The sequence below is a fragment of the Homarus americanus genome, unplaced genomic scaffold (genome assembly GCF_018991925.1).
Source record: "Homarus americanus isolate GMGI-L3 unplaced genomic scaffold, GMGI_Hamer_2.0 scaffold36734, whole genome shotgun sequence".
Taxonomy (NCBI): domain Eukaryota; kingdom Metazoa; phylum Arthropoda; class Malacostraca; order Decapoda; family Nephropidae; genus Homarus; species Homarus americanus.
Window position 1 is genome coordinate 9,612,200 of NW_024733126.1, and position 22,278 is coordinate 9,634,477.

The following is a 22,278-nucleotide window of genomic DNA, read 5'->3' on the forward strand; positions in this document are numbered from 1 at the left end:
TGAAGGACAATTCAGGCCACAATGGCCTCCAAGCAGCACAAAGACACCTCACAGTAACCTCTTTCCAGGCTGAGGTAATTAAAAATACAGCATCTGCTATATTGAAGTGACTCTTCCAAAATTCCTTCAAGCTAACATCACTGGAAGAAGTGGATGCAAAACATTTTTTTAAACAGTGCCTTTGTGTACAACTTCTTAAAGTTAGAAATTACCTGTTGATCCATGGGCTGGATGAGAGGTGTTGTGTTGGGTGGCAAGAAGTGCACAGTGATGAAGTTGAACTCCTCTGGCAATTCAACCATCAAATTAGGAGGGTGGGCTGGTGCATTGTCCATCACCAACAAAGCTTTCAGTGGAAGATTATTCTCCCTGAGGTATTCCCGAACACTGGGTCCAAACACCTCAATCACCCACTCAGAGAATAAATTCCTGGTCACCCAAGCCTTTGGGTTTGACCGCCACATAACACCAAGGCGGGTCTTCCTAATTTTTTTGAAAGCTCTGGGGTTTTCTGCGTGGTACACAAGGAGTGGCTTTATTTTGCAGTCACCAGAAGCATTAGCACAAAGAAGGAGGGTAAGCCTGTCTTTCATTGGCTTATGGCCAGGGACAGAAGTTTTCTCCTTGGTAATGTATGTACGGCAAGGCATTTTCTTCCAAAAAAGTGCAGTTTCATCACAGTTGAATACCTGCTGGGAAACAAAGCCTCCCTCTTTAATAATATTCAAAAAAATGTCATGGTGTTCCTTAGCTGCTTCCTTATCTGCACTAGCAGCATCACCATGTCTCACAACACTATATATTTTATTTCTCCTTCTGAAACCAGTAAACCACCCCTTGGTACCCATAAACACTGGCACATCACTATCACTTGCACTGGGAGTCTTGGCTTTAAGGTCCTCAAACAATTGTCTGGCCTTCTCACAAATTATAGCTTCACTAATGCTATCACCTGCCATTTCTTTCTCCTTTATCCACACTAAGAGTAAATTTTCCATCTCCTCAATCACATTACACCTTGCTTTGCTAAGTCTAGAGATTCCCTTAGCCACTTGCACTGTTTTCAACTCCTCTTTATTCTTTAAAATCGTACATATAGTCGATTTAGCCATCCCATACTCATCACTAAGTTTCGCAATGCTTGTTCCATCCTCACGTTTCTTTATGATTTCTTTCTTAGTTTAAAGAGTTATGAGCTTTCTCACTCGCTTTGGATGATTCATTGTCACAATTGTACACTTGTATAACAAAATATTTATACAAATAACTCTATTTCCACATCAAAAGACGAAATTTCAACAATAACAGTGGTGCACTGGCTACACAATGAGACAAAGATGGCGCCTGACGCTCTTGTTGTGGGTCGCGGTACAACAATATTCATGCGCCAGGTGAAATAGTCCCGTATTCATCCGTGTTCGTTGTAGGAGTTGCGTTCGTTATAGCATTCTCAATTTTATAGGTAAAACCGTTCGTTATAGGAATATTCGTAGTAGGATCCGTTCGTTATAGCATACCCCAGTGTATTAGATTTGTAAAAGTTTTATATAATAATAATAATTAACGGTTTATTGAAAAAGTTCTGCAGCCCGAAGGCTGAAAATATGCATTGGACAAAAATTACTTATTACATACAAAGACATGGGGTGGATGGGTCATTTAACAAAAGCTTTCATTACTGAAAGAAGAAGGAACATGAATTGAACATACAAATTATTATAATCTACAGTTGATGGCCCGAGTCTCTGGAGACACCAGGTGGTGTGGTGTTCACGTGGTCATGGGGACACCGGGTGGTGTGGTGTTCACGTGGTGCAGTAACTCGTCCTCGGGTGTTGATATGAAGGACCTCACGTAGTCATGGGGACACCGGTGGTGTGGTGTTCATGTGGTGCAGTAACTCGTCCTCGGGTGTTGATATGAAGGACCTCACGTGGTCATGGGGACACCGGGTGGTGTGGGGTGGTGTCACAGTACCCCACCCTGCTGGTGTTGTGTTATTTCGTAGTCAGGTATGAAGCTGACCCACTGTTGTTCCCAGGGTGGACTGATTAGCACCTCCTTGTCAGAAGATGGCGGTCAGTTCCCAGGGGTACTTATCTCACTGGTACTGTCTAGTGCTGAATACACTGACTTAAACACTGTTCAACACTGGTCCCACTTCTTTCCGAAACGAAATTGTCACTTTTGATTATGTTGATATCCCGGTGGTGAGGATGGGTCGGGGAGAGGGACTTGGGGAATGGGCCGAACATTGGTCAAGGGGGGCAGCTGATTAGCAGGAGCAGCGCTTGAATAGGTCTTGATCCTACGGTGGTTCTGTATAGTAGTAAATACAGTAGCATTTTCAAATATTTTGGTGTTGATAATAATAAGCACATTCAGAAATTACAAGGTAAATTTAAAATACCAGTATTTAAGAATATCACGGTTTCATTATGAAGAGGGGCATGAACAGTTCTGTTTTTGTAAATGTAAGTTGTAGAAGTGAATTTTAATTTTCTTCATCTTTTATGATTGTGTTATTGTACAGTACTGTATATGCATACCATGTGTTGGTAGGTATTTATAAAAGTCACAATTAAAGGTTCTTTAATTGTATTAGTGTGAATTGTTAACACTAACCCCATGGGGAATGTTCCAAGCACTGAAGTTCACTTTATATAATTCAATACCGTACAGTATACAGTATTGTAGATATAGCTTTATGTTTTATAGTAGTGCACTTGTCCATATCCAACTGCACAATCAGTACCCATAATATTAAATTCATGGAAGCATTCTTCATAATGTAAAAGATATACTATTCATAATTATAAACTGAAGGAGCTCTGCTAATTGAAATATTTATTATTTATTAGACAGCTAGACCCTGGATTGATGCCTCTATTTGAGGAACTCTGTCGGGAGCAAGTGGAGGCCTTGATACAACCGGAGGAAGTTAAACAAAAGAAAAAGCAACGCAAAATTGAAACTGAAGTGGCAGAATTGAAAAACAAGTTAGCGACCACCCAAGCTAGAGCAATTGTCTTGTCTAATAGAGAGATCAGACTACTCAGGTAAGACACTAAATAAGTTGGACATTGTTGTCATGGAAATTTACCTATACCCCTGTACTGTACAGTACTGCATTTTCCAAGCTTTTGTATGTTAGGTATACTGTGTTTGTGTTAGTTCTTTCTACTTACATATAGTTATAAGTTTTTTATTACAGTAATCATAGGGTGTGGTCATGCTTTCTCATATTAGCAAAATGCAGTAAGTTGATGAAGCATCAACCATATTCCATACTTACTAGTAGTAATTTTTGTGCACTTAACCCCATTGCTCCTCTACTGCAACTTATTCAGATATCACTGAAATCCCACCGAAGAAGATAAAACTATAGGTTACAGATGAACTATAGTGTGGTCTCTTTTTTTTTCTGTATTTTAACTTGTGGTATTTCATAATATCTCGAGTTAGTCATACAGTATACTGTATATCTAATTCATTCGCGTGCGTGCGTGCGTGCGTGCGTGCGTGCATGCGTGCGTGTGTGTGTGTGTGTGTGTGTGTGTGTGTGTGTGTGTGTGTGTGTGTGTGAACTATACAACCTATTATGGTTGCTGCATAGAATGTCAGGATCTTTCTGGATACTGGCACAAATGAGTGTCCTATAGAAGAACTGCCCTTGTGGCATAACATCGACATAGCAGCATTTAGCGAGTCCTGGCTCCCTGACGAGGGATAACTCACAGAACTGAGGTCTTGCTATCCCTTCTTCTGGAAGGGTGAGCCTGCAGCAGAGAATAACTGCATTTATGGAGTTGGCTTTGGCAATTGCCAATCCATCCTATATAGGCTAACTGAGGCCCTCATGGCACTGAGCCCCTCATGGCACTCCAAGTCCCAAAGAATTACTCTTGGCATGCCTTCTTCATCAGTGCATACTGTATGCCCCAACACTGGATTCAGACAACGACATCAAAAAAGCCTTTTATGCCGACTTTGACACATTGTTAACCTCTGTCCCCAGAAAAGATAAGGTTGTTCTTGATGACTTCAATGGCAGAGATGCTGACTTATGGCAGGGAACCATAGGGAGAAACGGAGTGGGTAAGTGTAATCCCAACAACATACTCCTCCTAAGCAAGTGTGCTGAACACAACCTCACTATCACGAACACCTTATTTAGGCAGGCCAACAAGTTTAAGGGTTCGTGGCAACACCCACAATCCAAACACTGGCATCTCACTGATGATAACATTGTCAGAGAAAGAGATCGCTGAGATGTCCTCATCACCCGAGCCATGCATGGCTCAGACCACTGTGACAAGGATCATCAGTTTGTCAGAGCCAAACTCCCTTCATGTCGCCCCAAAATGGTGAAGGCAACAAGCCTCCAGAAGAGGTTTTAACACCAAGTGACTGCAGGATCAAGTAGTAGAACATGCTTTCAGAGAGCAGCTAGACAATGAGCTGATAAACAACCCAACAACAAACTACCTAAGTCCGAGTGCTGAATGGGGTATTCCCGACGCTATCATCACAAAAGCCTGCATAGAGACCCTCGGCCAGATAGAAAGAAAACACCAGGATTGGTTTGACGAAAATAACCAGGATATCGGTGCACTCATCACTGGTAAACGTGCTGCTTTCATTGACTGGCAAAACAAATCTCGGTTTCAGACCAAAGCTGATACCTTCCAACAAAAGAAAGCGATGTCCCAGCGCAAATTTCATGATCTGAAGGACAAACGGTGGAAAAATAAAGTGTGCCAAATGTCAAAATTTGAGGATCAACACAAGATGCGTGAATTTTTCAATTCCACTAAAACAATGTACTGTATGGTCCAAATACTCCAAGTGCAGCCCCCCTCCTTTTATCCCACAGTAAATCCCTAATTCAAGACAAATTAGGCATCTGTCAGTGCTGGAAACAGCACTACCAATCCTTGCTCAATCAACACACTGATGTGGATGTCCTGACTACCTTACCTTAGCTATCCTTCATCCCATGATGAGGTATCTACTGCCATCAAGCAGATGAAAAATAACAAAGCTACAGGCCCTGATGGAATCGCAGTTGAGGTGTCTAAAGCAGGTGGAGGATTTCTGCTTATCAGACGTCTCCACTCTCTCCTGGACAATATATGGGAGAAAGGGGAAATCCCCCAAGATCTTAAAAATGCCTCCATCATCAATATTTATAAAAACCAGTCAGGCTATGGCAACTATCACAGGATTTTGCTGTTGTCCGTAGCTCTGCTCTCCATAGCTAGCAAGATTATCGCCCGAGATCCTCCAAAGCAGATTTCTTCCTGAGGCGGAAAACTTCCTCCTAGAATCTCAATGTGGCTTTAGACCATCATGTGGCACCACTGACATGATCTTTGCTTCCGCTAGATACAGGAAAAGTGCAGAGAACTGCGTCGTGACCTGTACATGGCCTTCAATGACCTTACTAAGGCCTTTAACTCAGTCAACAGGGAAGCCCATTGGCGGAACCTCAGTCGTTTTGGCTGCCCACCAAAATTAATCACCATTGTGAGGCAACTTCGCGATGGCTGTAACGGCATTGTCCTGCACAATGGCACCCAAGATGAGTTCTTCCCCATCCAAATATAAACAAGGATGTGTACTGGCACCAACTCTCTTTTCCATTATCTTGGCTGCCTCCCTTACTTGTGACATTGCCAGTTTAGCCAGCGAGGTGGACATCCAGTACCAGATGAAGGGACTTTTCTACATAAGATGACCTACATGAGATCCTGAACACCTACACAGATGCCTTAAGGTGAATGTACGTAAGTCTCAGATTCTCTTTCAGCCTGCCCCTGGTTCAGCCACATCTCCCCAGCTTAATGGTACTACCCTCTCTATTGTTATCCACTTTCAGTATCTTGGTTCCCACCTGTCCACCACCATGGACTTTAATGAAGAGTTTCAGCATTGTATCATATGTGCATCTCATGTCTTCAGCTGTAGGGAGCTGAAATTATCTACAAAGCTGCAGTATATCGATCAATGAACCTCCCCACTCTGCAATGGCAGCGAGACATGAGTCACATACAGAAGGCACCTCAAGGCACTTGAAAACTTTTATTAACATAATCTACGTTCCATCTTCCAAGTTCACTGGGAAGACAAGAGAACAAATGCCAGTATTTTCACTGACATCAACTGTAGGAGCATCGAGGTTACCATTATCCATGAATAGCTATGTTAGACTGGCCATATTACCTACATGGACGAAAGTAGACTGCCAAAGCAGCTACTTTGCAACCACCTAACAGGCAACAGAAAAGGTATAAAGATAGTCTTAAGAACAAACCTGAAAAAGTGCCAAATCGTTCCCCTTGCCTAGGAGACGATCACTCCACACCATAACGCTTGGAGGAGCATCACACGAGAATGAGTCAATATTTTTGAGTTCGCAAGACTGCATACTGAGGCAGACAAGCACCAGTGCCAGAAAAATGCTGCCATCGCTCCTCCAGCACTGGATGTAGCTCTCCACACGTGCAACATCTGTGGATGGCCCTGTTGGTCCCATATCAGCCTCTCTAGTCGCCTCAGAGCTCACTAACGAAGGTGACATCATACTTGATTCCAAGTGACAGCAAAGTAGTAGTAGTAATAGTAGTGGTGTGTGCGTGCATAGTAATCTCTCCATTAGCCGGAAATTTATTTTTAAGCATTCCGAGAAATTCCGGAAAAAATTTCTCCATTCCGGGCATGGGAACGAATTTCCAAGATATTGCATCACGTTTCTGATGTGAGTTACAATTGGCCACTACTGTCATGTGACTGCATGGGATGCCTATGATTGGCTGATGTATCTCACAGCCTGTCTCCTCAAACTCTTGCATCATGACACTATTAGTTCATTGTCTGCTGCCATTGTACAAGCTTGTTCTCTCGCTCACTGCTGTTTTTGCATACGATCTGTGCTGTGCAGTAATGTACATTAATGTACCAACATATTGTCAGCCAAGAATACCGTTAAAGCAGTGTTAAAACGTAAAAAAAATATTAGTTAAATATACTGTACTGTACATTCAGTAAGTGTAGAAGTAGCTTATGTACAGTACTGTACATAGAATGGGCAGTGTAGATGGTGTATGTACAGTATACAATACATGTACAATCCATCCATGAAGGAGTGACAGTTCGCAACACCTGCTACAGTAGATGGTACAGGACAAAGGCAGGCCATCCTGTATCATCATATCACCATTTGGCCCGCCAGCATCACAAGCTGAAGACAACAGCATCTGCTGGTGAGTACAGTATAGTGAATACTGTAGTACTTGTATATACAGTATATTTATATATATTTATTTACAATATATTGTATGTGTACAGTGGTATTTGCATAAATAAATACAGCTTTGTGTCTGTCTGTGCAAGATGCATAGTTTACTCGGAAAAATTTCCCTAGTACAGGTATCCCTCATTTAATGATGTGTTTGTTTTCCTGAAAACCCAACCTTAAGTAAAATTATCACTAAGCAAAGGATAACAACAAATCACGAAGAGCAAACAACAGGTTCTAACAGCAGGGCAGTAAACACCGAATTCAGTATAGTACCCCCTAATAATAGTACCTGTAATAATAATAATAATAATGATTATTGTAAATGGTTTCGAAGTTAATCAATTAATTTATTATTACCAAAGTTCTATTTAAACGATGTGATTCAGAGTTAAACGATATATTGAGCAAAAGGTGAGCTTAATTCTAACAAATTTTTAATTGCATACATCAAAAATGAACAACAATTGCAATGATAAACAATAAAATTGGTAAATAGCATACAGTATCATAAAATACCAAAGAACATTATCTTGTACATAAAAGAAGAAAAAAAAAGCTCCTTCCACACTCAAACCATCGTCGTCTGGGCAATGCAACAGTTCAGCAGACAGTCACGCAGCTGCTTTGAGACTGTGTGTGTGCGTGTGTGTGACATCATATTGGATGAGGGAGCTCGGTTGGGTGAGGAGTGCGACGCAGTAACAGCCCAGTGCCTCCACATATACGTTCACTTCACATACACATACAGGTAGTTCTGCTATAACGCGATAATTGTGTTCTTGTAAAATATCGTGTTATAGAAAATCGCGTAATAGAAATAACGGCTTACGGAGAAAATAGGGTTAGGTGCAGATTACTCAAAATCGAAAAATTTAGTAGTTAGCCTAACACAAAGGATAGCACAGTCTAAATAAAGGTTACATTCATATCTAATAATGAAATCATACAGTAAACGTAACACTTTACCTTGAAAAAATATGAATGTAACTTGATGGGGGAGAAGGGTGATTTTGAGGTTGATAACATCGAGCTTCTCTTCAAGTGTTATATCCTTTCTTTTACGATCATCACCGGGAATTCTATCACCAGAACGCTTCTTGGAGATATTCTTCTTTACCATATTCACAGTTAATACCACAAAATTGGAGAAATAGTAAGCAAAAATCGCGTTATAGCAAACAAGCGTTCGCGTTATACATATATCGTTCCTAATTCATAAATCGCGTTATCAAAACACGCGTTATAGCAGAACTCACTGTACATACAAACCCATGCTCTTCATATTTCTTATTTTATAGTTTTATATTATAATTTCCTTATTTCTAAGCCACATTAAAGTACAAGTTATTGTAATAATTTTTCCAAAATTTTTATTGTTTCAATACATGTAACAATGGAAACATGCCATCACACAGGCCACTTCATTGCTAGTTTTCCCCCTTCCCAGAGAGTCAAGCTATCGCTAAACCGAATTTTGACCTAATACTAAGTGAGAAAGGGTGTCAATTTGTTTTATATCACTAAACAGAATTAACGTTTAGTGAATAAATGCTAAACGAGGGATACCTGTACCTGAAAAATTAGAGGGATGTGTGATTTTTTCCGGTGATGGACGATGAGAAAATTCATCTATACTCAGAAAGTTCTTGATCCTAAAAAGACTCAACAGCAATTATCCCGGCATATATATATATATATATGCAAGTAAATCACTGTAGGTGCGCGTGATCTAGGTATATGCTGATAACCACAAGGAAAGAAGAAAACTCGAAGTTCCCAAGCGCTTTCGTGTATGTATGTATGTATGTATGTGTATATATATATATACACACACACACACACACACACACACACACACACACACACACACACACGTGGAGGTCCGCGTAAAACGAGAAACTTGTAAACGAAATAACAGAACATATGGGATTAATTGAAATAGAGACTGGGCCGACCCCCAAACTCCATTTTTTCCGACACAATACGTACGTTATAGTAAAAATAGTATCTTAATTTTATGATGGTATGCATACACACATAATATAGAAGAGAAATATCAATAAGAGAATAATATACTGTACCAGGTAAAATAAAAATCGAGGTTTAACACTTACGTTAGTAGAATAGATGGGTCGGCATACGAGGATGGGGGCTGGTTCCGAGGCAGAGGGCAGATTAGTGGCCCTCAGGTGAATCACTATCACTATCCACCACAGATGTCAGGGCCTCCCTGACAAACCCCTCAAAGTCACCATCACTGTCACTATCACTGACTTGGGCTGGCTGTGGTGGGTAGCGGGCGAAGAAGTCGGTGATGCTACACTGATGGCTAGTGTTGATGTGGTCATGATGCATCTTGATGTACTGCTCCATACTTTGGTCTAGAAGGTTATTGAAGACTTCATACCGGTGATTGAGAGGGTCTTTGGAAAGGGTGAGCTTGAGTTTCTCGGCAAACTCGATGGCATCATTTACATCACCATGTGTTAACTTCTGTTCTCGTGCTGCCACACCACCTGCCTCCTCACTGATGTCATCGTCTTCCAACATCTCGTCGACAGTCACCTCCATGATGTCTTCGTTGGTGGTCTTGGAGAAGCCTGCAGCTGCAACACTCTGTGCAGCTTCTCTTGCAAGGTCCACTGCCACTGCAACAGACTGAACCTCACCAGCCACAGGTTGCCTCTGCCTACCACCTGGGATACCTTGCAACACATGCCGCCACATGTGACGAATCGTTGCCACAGACAGATGCCTCCACCAAGAAATCAACAGCTTTCTTTACCATAAACATTTTCCAAAACTGTTTAACTTGCACTTCATGCTCTGCCAACTCTTGTTCTGGATCCTTGTCGTCGCTCTCGCTATCTGTGCCACTCAGAAGGTTACGCAACTCATCCTTGGTGTTGGTGTAGTCGTTCAGGAGCTTAAACTTCTTTGCGGAGAATGCAGCCTTCATGTTGCATATGAACTCCTGGTCCATGGGCTGGATTAACGACGTAGTGTTGGGAGGAAGGAAGAAAGACCACTTTTACACTGGGGTGACGATCCAACAGTAGGGGCGAGTGTCCTGGTGCGTTGTCAAGCAGCAACATAATGTTGAAAGGCACATTATTTTGCGCGCAGAATTTCTTCACGTCAGGAACGAAACGGTCTTCAAACCAGGAGAGGGACAGACCTGTGAACATCCACGCCTTATGTGAGGTTAGCCAGTGGACATTTAGCTTGGTCATGTCCATGTTCTTGTAGGCGTGTGGCTTGCGGGCTGTGTGGATTACCGACAACTTGAGCTTACAGGTACCGGAGGCATTGGTGGTAAACAGGACGGTGATGCGCTCCTTCTGCAACTTCCGGCTCCGACACTTGCTGGCAGACTTGACAACGAAGGTCTTGGAAGGTAATTTTTTCCAAAACAGACCGGATTCATCCATGTTGAACACCTGGTCGTCGGTGTACTGTCCTTCCTCCATAACTTCTCGTAAGAATGGAGGAAAACCCATGGCGGCAGCACGGTCAGCACTGGCTCCTTCACCAACAATGTTAATGTTGGTAATCTTGTTCCGTTTCTTAAACTCTTGCAGCCACCCAGAGGAAGCAGTGAAGGGTTTGGGCTCTGCAATTCCCATCTTGCACGCCACTGATGAGTACAGTTCACTAGCGTAGTCCTGCACTGCCCGCGTGTCCACAGCCATGTTACGTCTTGCCTGACGAATCAAGTAGCTCACCAGTAAGTTCTCAGTCTTGAGCAGCACCTTATTCTGACAATACTTCACCATTGAAGCACCTGCAGACTTTGTGATGCTCATGTGTTCTTTAATCTTGGAGGCATCCTTCTTGATCGTCCGGATTGTAGATTCGTTCACGCCATGCTGGCGTGCCAAATCAACTTGTCTCATTCCTTTCTCCAACTCTTGCACGATTTTGTACTGTAAAAACGTAAAACTAGTTTATGTTCAAGAGAGTCTCAAGCAAGATGCTTCCTCCACTGAGCAGAGACACAAACTGACGCCATTCTGGGTGAGTCAAGTGGCTGTTTGGCACGCTAGTTCCCTGTACTTCAATTATGTTAAATGATTGTTAAAATGACTAAAAAATTTAATATAAGACTTGGAAAATTATTGAATAGTACAACCTTCTTGATATTTACTCAAATGGTAACAAATTTAAGCCTTAAAACCGATTACTGTATTGCCGGACTAATACTACAGCTGGTGAGCAGGCGAAAACATGTTGGGAAAATTTTTTAAGGAATTCGTTAACCGAATTTTTTTCGTTACCGAATTGAATATTCTTATGGAAGGTAATTCATTAACCGAAATTTCGTTAACCGAGGATCACTGTTTTATTCACTCATAATCCCAGCCAATCACACTTCATCCCTCATACTTCCCACACATCACAGGATTCAGTTGTCTATTTTTTTTTCATTGTTAGCAAATAATGCTGTTTTTTGTGTACCTATTGTGGCTTGCTATGAATTCTTATGTAAGATGAGTTTTTTTCCGAACACACACACATGGGGGGCGGGGGGGATGCCTACCATAGCTTGGTGCCTGAGAGTTTAAAAGAAGCTTTCACATCTGACCTCTCTCTGAGTGTTTTCTGATTTTTCAAGACCACTACTGTAAGTTGGTTTATAAACCAGTTTTGAAATTCCTGGCTTCCATAGGAAACCTTGTTATGGAGGATTTAGAAATGACATCTATGAAGGCTTCAAGTACTTTCCTCCTAGCTTTCACTTCTGGGAACTTGTCTCCAGGGTACTGATATCTGCTTTGAGAGGAAGTGATTTTTATCGATTGATGCTCATCTTTGTCAAGGGCTTGCCTCAGACAGCCAAACCTGACTTCTAGTTTTTGGCTTGTGGGCATTAGTTTTCAGACTTTGAAATGGGACAATGGTTCTCACTATGCACTTTGGCATAGACAGTTTATTCAAATGTGCATTTAACAAATAAGTTTAACCAGCAAACTTTGATTTTAAATTACAGATCTAAGTATTGAGTTACTAGGGTTTATGCCGTATACCTAATATCATTATTATGGCTATTTGTCTCACTCAACCTAAATTGCTTTCTGTGGGTACATGACCTCCAGGGTACTAAGCCTTTGTTGCTTTTCCTCTGTGGCGTGTCTTTCACTTCAATCCATCAGAGAGGGGGATGAGTATCACCAAAAACTTGATTGGATTTTACCTAGCTGAGCAAACTAGTCTTCGGGACTGCATGGCCTTAGGGAGTATATAAGGTTAGTTCCTTTCCAACTTAAAGTTTTGCTGAGTTACCCAACTTTTGAGGTATATGTTGTCCTAGTACTTTGGGGATTTTGTGCCTCCTTTCTCCTGTTTCTTGTTGGCTTATAAGATACTTGACTCATTCAAGACAGGTAACATTGATTTAAATGAAATTGAACCTGAAATCCCATTTTATAGTCACCCGGGCAACTCTTGATTCCCTTCCTCTTCCTTGTGGATGCTGCTGAGGTGAGCTGGAACTGAGGGTTTGACCTGTGAAATGGTGCTTAATTGCAAAGTCATTGGAGGGTTGAAACTTGCCTTTGTTAGTGTAATCGTTCATAGGAGTAATTTTGGTTTGTGCAGGACAATAAGACCCTTGTCATTGACGCGATGGGTATAATTTATTCAAAACCTGTTGAATGCAATTCACATATAACAACTGCTGGTACATCAGGACACAGTTTGAATAATATGATCAATATACAGTACATAATTACACTTATTAAAGTTATTTAGAAGTTCTCAGAGGATTCAACAGTTCACAATCACACTCACGTTTTGGGGTCTAGGGTTAGACCAATGAGAACAAATATAATGTCCTACAGGAAATTGTTGTGGGCGAGAATCAAGATGTTGCCTTTACAGTAGACGGCTATAGACTGTCCCTCAGGCAGTCACACAGCTGCTACCAGCTCCATCTCGCTTAGTAAGCTATTCTGAGTTGTAAACAGTTTCTTCACTTAACATGTGGCCGGCGCGCACAATTTGTGCGTGGCGATAACAGTTAATGTAATGGCAGACTTTTAGCTTTCAACCATTAGTGGTAGCCTAAGCCTCCCAGACTGTTATGATGGAAAGGTCAACTAATTTTTTCATTATATAAAATTCATAGACTTGTGTAACTATACTTGAGTCATTCAGTCCAAACTTGGCTCTAAATTGGAATTTCAGAATCAGTATCCCTATTAAAGGATTTTTTATTTTCCCCCCAAGCCTTTTTTCATTATAATACAAGTGGCTGTAATCATGATAAAAAACAGACTATCCTTTCATTCCATTACAGGGGGTACTTGGGTTATGAACGGGTTCTGTTCCTGAGGACATTCTTAAGTTGGATTTGTACGTAAGTTGGAACACATGCTATATGCATACCATACTTACAGAATAATGTTTAAAATCCCACAATATCATAGCCTAAGTCCTTATCTACATCTAAAATTACTTAATTTAAGACAAAAGAAGAAATAGAATGACAAAATACCCGAAATGAAAGTAAAAAATAAGTCATCAGGTAAATAAAATACTGTACAGTACTATAAATTTCAAGTTTAACCCATTCGTATCGGAGGGCGTTTGTAAGTCAGGGAACCTCTGTATTCACTTCTTACTATTGTACTGTAACATATGTGCTCTTCTGTGGTACCCCCTTTTCCACAATAAAACTCCAAATATCTCTGTGACTTCACACAACTTAGCGTCGCAAAAGAACAACAGGATATACAGTAGTTTGTTAATACAGGTACTCCCCGACTTACGACGGGGTTAGGGATCGACATCCAGGTCGTAAGTCGAAATGGTCGTAAGTCGGAAATGCTTAAATAACACATAGAAAATCGAAAATGGGGGTCTCTCTTTCTTCTCAGCACCATAAAACACTCACTTTTAAGCTTGCCAGCTATTTTAAAGTGAATTACATATGAAAATTTTGTCTGTGTACTGACTTTGGGACTCGAAAATAAGTAATTTGACCATATTTTGGTAAGACTGAGGCTGGTCGTAAGTCGAGTAGGTCGTAAGTCGGGGAGTACCCGTACAGTGGTCCCTCGGTTAACGAACACAATTCGTTCCAGAAGGTCGTTCCTTAACCAAAAATTTCGTTAACCGAAACCATTGTTTCAATGGGATTTTGGAAGGTAATTCGTTAACCGAAATTTTGTTAACCGAGGCGTTCGTTAACCGAGGGACCACTGTACTGTAGAGACCGATAATGAATTATTAATTAAACTTAAAACACCAGAGATAGTAGGCAGCTATCAAACAAGGAGGTACTACCACCTGGGAAGATATTGGAAGCATAATGTGTTGTTTAATGGTAGACCCTGCTGCTATATAGCATCACGAAACTTGTGACCAAGTCCCAGGTTGCTGATCTGACTTTCTGCCTCATTTATACACAATTGCAGGGTTTCAATTGTTTCTCTTACTTTGACATCACAACATGCAGTACATATATAGTTTCTAACTCTTGATTCTTTTTTTTTCGTTTTTGTATTTCTTTTTGGTTTTTATTATTATTTTTTTTAGTTTTTATGAATTTACAATATTATTATTTATTTTCATCATCATCACATTTTTGCCCCCAAGGCCCCACTGTGGGGCCCGGTTGGGCTAATCCCTGTAAAGAAAAAAAAAAGAAAAATTACTGTCACTGATGTTTATTACTAATCATTGAAGTTAATGGTGTTCAACCTACAGATATCTTGAACTGAGTGATGAAGAACGAGAGAAACTTGAAGGATCTTACAAAGTGGCTAAGAAGTTGGAACGTCTTCAAAGTAAAAGAGAACGGTATGTCAATTTAAACGTCTTGTCATTCTCCATTCAAGTGCTTCTTATTTACTAGCTCACTATTGTCTTCACTTCTTACACCAGCACTTTGGAGGAAGGGAGTAGAGCTGATCCATTTTGTAATTTTTTTAGTATTATTAGTCTTTATTGTTCTCCCACTTTTCCAGGCTTCCTGCTATGTAACTACAGCCCCTTTTTTTATTTGCTCCCATCCATTCACTTTTACTGCTGTTTTATCCCCATAATCCACTCAACATAGTTACATATAGTGGGGAAACAGTAAGAGAAAGTGGTACAGAACAAGTGTACAAAGAAATAGGAAAGAACTGAAACAAGCAGAAATTTGTAATCCATTTGATGAAGAATGTGTTACATATTTCTATCTCTTCATTTTATGTAACTACAGTATGGTATACAAGGCTTATTCTTGACGTCCCCTTTGATATGAAAGGCGAGTTGAAGCTACAAGAAAGTAAGTGTAGAGTGATTTTTTTTTTTCATCTCATTAATGGTGCTTCTAATACTTCTCATACCATTTCTCTCATTATTTGTGGTTTCTGCATTCCTTGATCCATTTCATTCAAATGTAAAGAGAAGTACAGTGAAGATAAAAAGTAGGCATTTTTTTTTAATTATCACTGAATTTCTGACATGCTGAACATATTAATAAGATGTGGTTTCATTTCAGGAAATTTTTTGAATTTAATTGGTATTCATAATTTTTAGCATACAGTACACTGAATGTAACAAGAGAAATTAGTTTTCAGTGTTCAGAATTTATAACCATAAGACCTGGGTTTTATACAAAGACCAAAAACAGAGTTATGGTTCATCAGTATTGTTTAGGTGAACGGTATTTTGTACTTATCAATAATCCCTCATTCATGTTTAAGATTTAGTTTGAAAATGTCTTGAATATTAATGAAATGAACTGTATTAACACTAACTTATTATGGAAAAAAAGAAGAAAGGTTCCTGACTATCAAAAATAGGTATGAACCTTAAAAAAATGTGACTTTTTAAACAAAATTAAAGGTTTTTAAAGGCTGAAAAACATTCACATGTAGTATAGTACAAGCTACTTTACACTGCATAATTTACAGCAGTTTGTAACACCTTAGAGCTGAGCAACTTTATTCTTTTCCATCGGCAGTCTTGACCTTCAGAGGTTGGCACGTAACACTGCATATGTTTTTAAACAACTAAATATTGAAATTTTGAGGAGCAGATGTTCAGTGTTTCACACCTACCTGTACCTTGGGTTGTAAATTTTTATAAAAAAGTTAATGTGGCTTCACAATCGTGAATTAACCCTTTCACCATGTCATCTGATGTCCTAATTATTCCCAACAAGTGTCATTAAGTCACCAAAATATAGAAGTGCTAATTTGAGCTTTATTATTATTTTTATACATGTACTGTATTATGAGAATACAGTACATGTAACATGAAGTTTCCATATCTGGCATGAAAATTCCTTTGAAATATGGCTATCTCGTGGAAATTCATGTTTGTTTGTTTTATGAAAAATATTGAAAAAAAAACTAACTCGGGTATTCTGCAGGTAAAAGTGGTCTGGGGAAATCAGATGTTGTCAAAATTGCCTCCAGAGGCATGGATCATGCCCTACAACCAAATTATTTATTACTGTAGATTCATTTTTCCTGTAAATTATAACCAGGTTTTGAGGCCCAATATTGGTACCTCACCTGGAATCAATTTGGGTGTAACCAAACAAAACAGACAGTATAAACACATTTACTGCATTTCAGTAAACATATTAAACTTGCAAATGTTCACTTACTTTGTGTAAACCATAAAATTTTTTTTTATAAACTTCCTTGCAAGGAAGTGGCATGAGTCTTCCCAACAATCATCTTCTGTCTTACACTCATGGCTCTGTAAAGGGAGATAAAATTAGTAAAGACACATAGCAATAGCAAATAACAAAAAAATACCAGTAATTAGTCAGTATAAATATGCCTAAGTTACTACAAAATACAGTATTTGTTCTCCCACAGTCACGCCACCACAAAATGGGAAGCCAAAAACAGCAGTAGATCAACAGTACTCCTTCTTTTATATATATTTTCAGACTTGACACACTTACACTACTTATCCCCATATAATAGAAGAAAAACTTACCATATTTATTTGGATGATAGTCAATAAAAAATCTCATATGACAGTCGGCAATAGCTCGGCTCAGGCATCGTCAGTGACTCTGCCTGTTTTGTGTTGTGATTGAGGCTTTTGCCGAAAGATGACAGTACAGTGCAGAGCTGGTGGTGTATTCAAAATCTTGGAACATGGTCAATTTAAGCAGGGAATAAAAAAAATTTATCCCATGGACTACAGTTAATTTTAGTGGTGTAGCACATTGCTTTTAAAATCGACTACACTTGATTTGCACAATGAAAAGTTTAAGGAATGATGGATGTTTTCTACAAATGAGTAGGGGGTTGGCACACACCACTAACATCTTTTAAAAAAATCTGCATCCACTGAGGCCTGGGGTTGGAGTGGGTAGAACACCTGTACATTTTACCAGGACTTGGAGGTGGTTTGTAACAACATAGGGCGACTAGTGATTGAGAAAATGTAAACATGTTTACCCATTTGAAAGTGTTGGAGCATACGGCTTGTATATCTGTTTAACAGCTATGTCAGTGCTCTTGGGCTTCTGTTGAGTCAAAAATTTTACTTTTTAATGTTAAACATTGTAAACAAATTAATATAAATTTATTGCTTTATGTTTATGAACTAGTCGTATATTTTAAAGCTGGTAATTAAAAATATGTAAAGAAGTTGTATATTTTCAGGGATGAATCTCCTGAAAAAAATGGAGAGGAGGAGGATGACAATAGTGAAGATGATGATGATGATGAACGTGATGGTGTAGAGGAAGGGGAATACCCTAGTTTGAGCAGTGTAGGATCTGGAGGATCTGGAGGCTCAGGAGGTGGACTACTTTCCCCACGTTGTGATGGTGAAGGGGACGGTGATGGCTATGGTGGTTCACCATCACTTACCACCAGCATGAACATGGTGGATCAGGTTTTAAGCAATGGTGCAATGGATCGCATGGAGAAGATTGACCGATTGGAAGCAATCTTAGCAGCAGCTACCCAGGTTTCCGGTACCTCCTCTCCTGTGGCCATAACCACTAACAGTCCTCCAGCTCAATGTTGCTGCCATTGTCATGGTTACTCACAAGGGTTAACCATATCCCCCCAGACCTCCCCACCTCACTCTCTAAACAATGTGCCCTCTATGTCAGCCTTCACCAGTAAAGCTGATGCTCAGTGCCAGACTCTCAGTACCGGCGACATTGTGATCACCAAAGTGTTCTTCCCTGATAGTCCTGATAATGTAAAGGACAAGAAGTGATGTGTACAGCATGTATATAGTTTTGTATATTTTTAATTATTCTTGAGAGTGTGGTTATGACCACAGTGTGATAGTTAGATGGTGCCGTATGCAGGCACCTGTGATAGCGAGCCCATGGGCTCATGCAGCTAGCTAGGGTAACTCACCTGCCTCAGGTATTTTTAGAATAAGACGGGCATTTTATGCCATGATCTGGGAGTGTTACGTCTTATTGAAAATACCTTTAACTGGTAAGTATCCTACCCACCAGGTATGCTGGTGCAGGACTAACTCAAGCTTTAATATCCAACACAAGTGACACTACCAAAGTCTTTTATCATTTTCCAGGTACTTATTTTGCCAGATAATTGTTCTTTTTATTCTATTGTTATTAGACAAAATAAATTCAGCTTACTTCTGTGCTGAAGTATTGCTAGAGTTGGGATGCTTTTTAGGGTTGGGAACATATCGTTAAATGCCTTCCTAGGTACATTAGGGTTTATTTTAACTTACTCAATGGTATTTCTGGTGAAATATATCATTGAGTGCAGCAGGTGAGGCCAGGTAAGACCCAGACTTACCTGAGAACCCCAGGAGCCTTCACTGCTCACAACAATAAATCTCTGTTGAGCTATATTTATGCGTTTCCCTCTGCTGTTACCCTAATTCATACACCGCTTACATTCCAACTTTGATATTTTGAAACATTTCAGTGTAAAGTAGAACACTCATAACATCCAAGCTTATTTAAGCAACTGAACCACTATCTCTGGGAATATATGTTTTTTCCTACAAATGTTTTACAAGTAGAGGTATGTAGAAAAGAAGTTTTTGAATCATTTGAAAGGACCATTCATAGTTGTTGCAAATAAAATACTTTCAACTGTATTTTATGTTCATTTGCCAATGTATGAATTTCAGGGGCACATTGTAATACTACACTACAATATACTTTTCCACTTTGTGTATACATACCTTTTTTGGACAATACTGTATGACAAATTGCATTTTGTATTTTCAATCATGGGTCTACTCACCTTCTAGTGCTTTAGCTTTGTCACTGTTCCCATGATTGTTTTTGTAATTAGTCAATCCCTCATCAGCAATCAATCATCAATTACTGTACAAGTTTTTTAATTCTGTATCTATAAATTTTTGCTGCTTATTGGTAATAATAATGAATTAGAAATATATACAGTACTGTAATGGGCTATGTATTGTTAATGAGAACATTATCTTTGTTCACAATATGTTACCATTCTGGAGGTGATATGTATTGTTAATGAGAGGATATGCTGTTCATTATAGGATACTGTACTATGTTTGTTCAAGAAAGGATATTACGTTCTTAAGGTGACACCTACCAGGTATGTCTTTGTTCAGGAGATGACAGTCATGGGAAGACACTATACTCAGCAGGGCATTCTGTTTAGAGGACATTTTGTTAATGTATATTGAGTACTGCCTCCACTAAACTCGCAATAATTCAGCACGCTATAGGCTGTAACTTTGCTGAAATAAGGAACTTGCTGAATTAGCCCGAATTTACACATTTCCGCATGCATATTGGTATTCTGAAATTCACTTCCATATGTAAGTAAACATTTGAGATAAAAGAAAGCTAAATGTTGACAAAATTCACAAAATCTAGAAAATAATGTACATGTAATTTAGACTATCAATCACAGCCATGTTCATGGCTGTGATTGATAGTCCAAAGGCCAAACAGAGAGTGTAGTTCTGTCTAATCACCGATGACAGCTTATAGTGATAACAGTGACTGCTTTGGAAACTTGAAAATAAATTGAAGTGGAAAAATTAAAATTAGGGCAAGCAACAAGCATGAGTGCCTGTGAGTAACGGAGACACATTATTGGTGCCACAAAGAAAGTTTTTTCTGTGTTTTCTAAAGGACTGAGATTGTGCATATGATCCACCATTCATAGGGAGATAAAGTGTACATAGTGATAGCACATAGCGATACATACCAACAACCTGTCGAGGAAAACTAAGAAAGAAAACAAAAGTACAGGGGTGTAAATAACAGAAAAAAACAAAACAAGCTGAACTGTCTCGGACACCAACATTGGACGAACGAGGGTGCCAGCGAGGCCAAGACCAGCAGGACACCTAAGTAATTTTTAAATATAATATTATTCTGCCCCAAGTGCATCAGCAGGCATATATCTTAGTTTACCTAGATCACAATTGTAGGTGTGATTATAAAGGAAGTCATCCCAGCAAGGGGGTTAATTCTGCCTCAGAATAAAGTGAGAGATTACAGAGGGTGGCATCAGCCAAGCCACTGAGGCCAATGTAGGAATGCAAAAGTCCTTAAGACTTAAGCCCGGTCTTCAAGTAACAAAGGCAACTATCATATTACTATTTTAAAGCCAATAGTTAGAATTATATCACATTGTGAATTGAGTTTAAGGCTTAGAAAATTCTTGCAGGTTCTTGACACCCCCCCCCCCCCATTAATCTCCCTCATTCCTCAGGATTGCCAACGACAACAGCTGTCAAGCACCTTATGTCCCACAGGTGTAAGTACGTCAAAGGAAGAAGACAGTTTATGACAGGACATGCATAGGCATAGGGAATCAGAGGTTAAGACCCCAGCATCACCAGGAATTTGTTGACATGCAGTTACTGCAAGGGGACAACGTCTAGGATGGATTGTGTTGGTCTGACTGTATCAGCGTTTGGGACATTGCAAAATGCAGTAAAGCATTAAGGCTGTTGCTGGTATTGCACTGACTGCATAACCAAATTAAATGAGGCTATTGCAGATCATAAGGAAGCTGGCTCCTTGTTGGTTGCCTAACTAGAGCAAGTTGGGAAAGAGAGCCTCAGTAAGACTGGGAAGTAGCGATAGAATAGAGGTAGGAGTAAAGAAGAGCTATGCTCAGGTTCTAGCAGAGTCACAGAAGGTGACAGAGTACTGCAGGATCCGAACAGGTCCTTTAACGGCTAGGGACTCTGCAGAAGTGTGTTGAAGAGATGACAACTATTAGACCTACTGATATGGGAGAGGAGGAACAACAGGAACAATAAAATAGTGTTTGGAGTCCCTGAGAACTAATTAAAGGAAGCTGAGAGTAGGAAAACACGTGATAAGATAGAGTTTCAGAATACATGTGCAGATGCTCTGAACCTGTCAACCTCCCTCAGGATGTGAGGAGGCTAGGACAAAGGCAGGAGAACAATCCACACCCCTTCAGGATCACATTAAGGAGTGAACCCATATTGCACAATAAAGCAGAGGGAACAGCACAAAAAAATGACTGAAGTTCTTAAAGCAGAAGAGGGAGGATTCGAGGAGGAGCAGGGATAGACGTGGATGGGTTATAAACGAGGGAGAAGTAGTGGAGGCAAGTGCACTAGTGCAGAACCAGGAAAGAGCGAGACACCTCCCACCCAGGAGGAGGCAGCTGCTGAGAATGGAGGGAGGCTGGAGTCGCTACCAAGACCAGAGACATTACACTAATACAGTGCTGACATGCTTCTTGATAATGAAGTGAGTTTGAAACACTGCTCAAGATACATCAACCTGATAAAGTAAGTGTTGTAGAACTGTTGTACAAGAACAGGACAATCGACCTGGAGGAATGCGAGTTCAATATAGATGGATATGACTCATTAATGAACTTTTCTTAAGCAACTTGTAAGTGGGGTGTGATTATCCATGCAAGGCAAGACCTTAGAGCCAACCAGGTGAGGGTGCAGGGGAGGAAGTTTATGAAGAATCCAAGTGGTATAAAATTTAAGGGGAGAGACTTACTCATTGTCAGGTGTATCTACAG

At 40.0% G+C, this 22,278-nt stretch overlaps 1 protein-coding gene across 1 annotated transcript in view; it reads left to right on the top strand.

The window, feature by feature from the left end:
- The window catches only part of LOC121869294 (piRNA biogenesis protein EXD1-like), a 40,063-nt gene extending 20,952 nt beyond the window's left edge, over nt 1-19,111 (top strand). Inside the window, exons 5-7 of the mRNA XM_042370540.1 lie at nt 2,862-3,059; nt 15,014-15,106; nt 17,929-19,111. Coding sequence (XP_042226474.1) covers nt 2,862-3,059; nt 15,014-15,106; nt 17,929-18,496 — 859 coding nt within the window. The 3' untranslated portion in view covers nt 18,497-19,111. The remainder of the gene's footprint in view (nt 1-2,861; nt 3,060-15,013; nt 15,107-17,928) is intronic.
- The last annotated feature ends 3,167 nt before the right edge of the window (nt 19,112-22,278 follow it).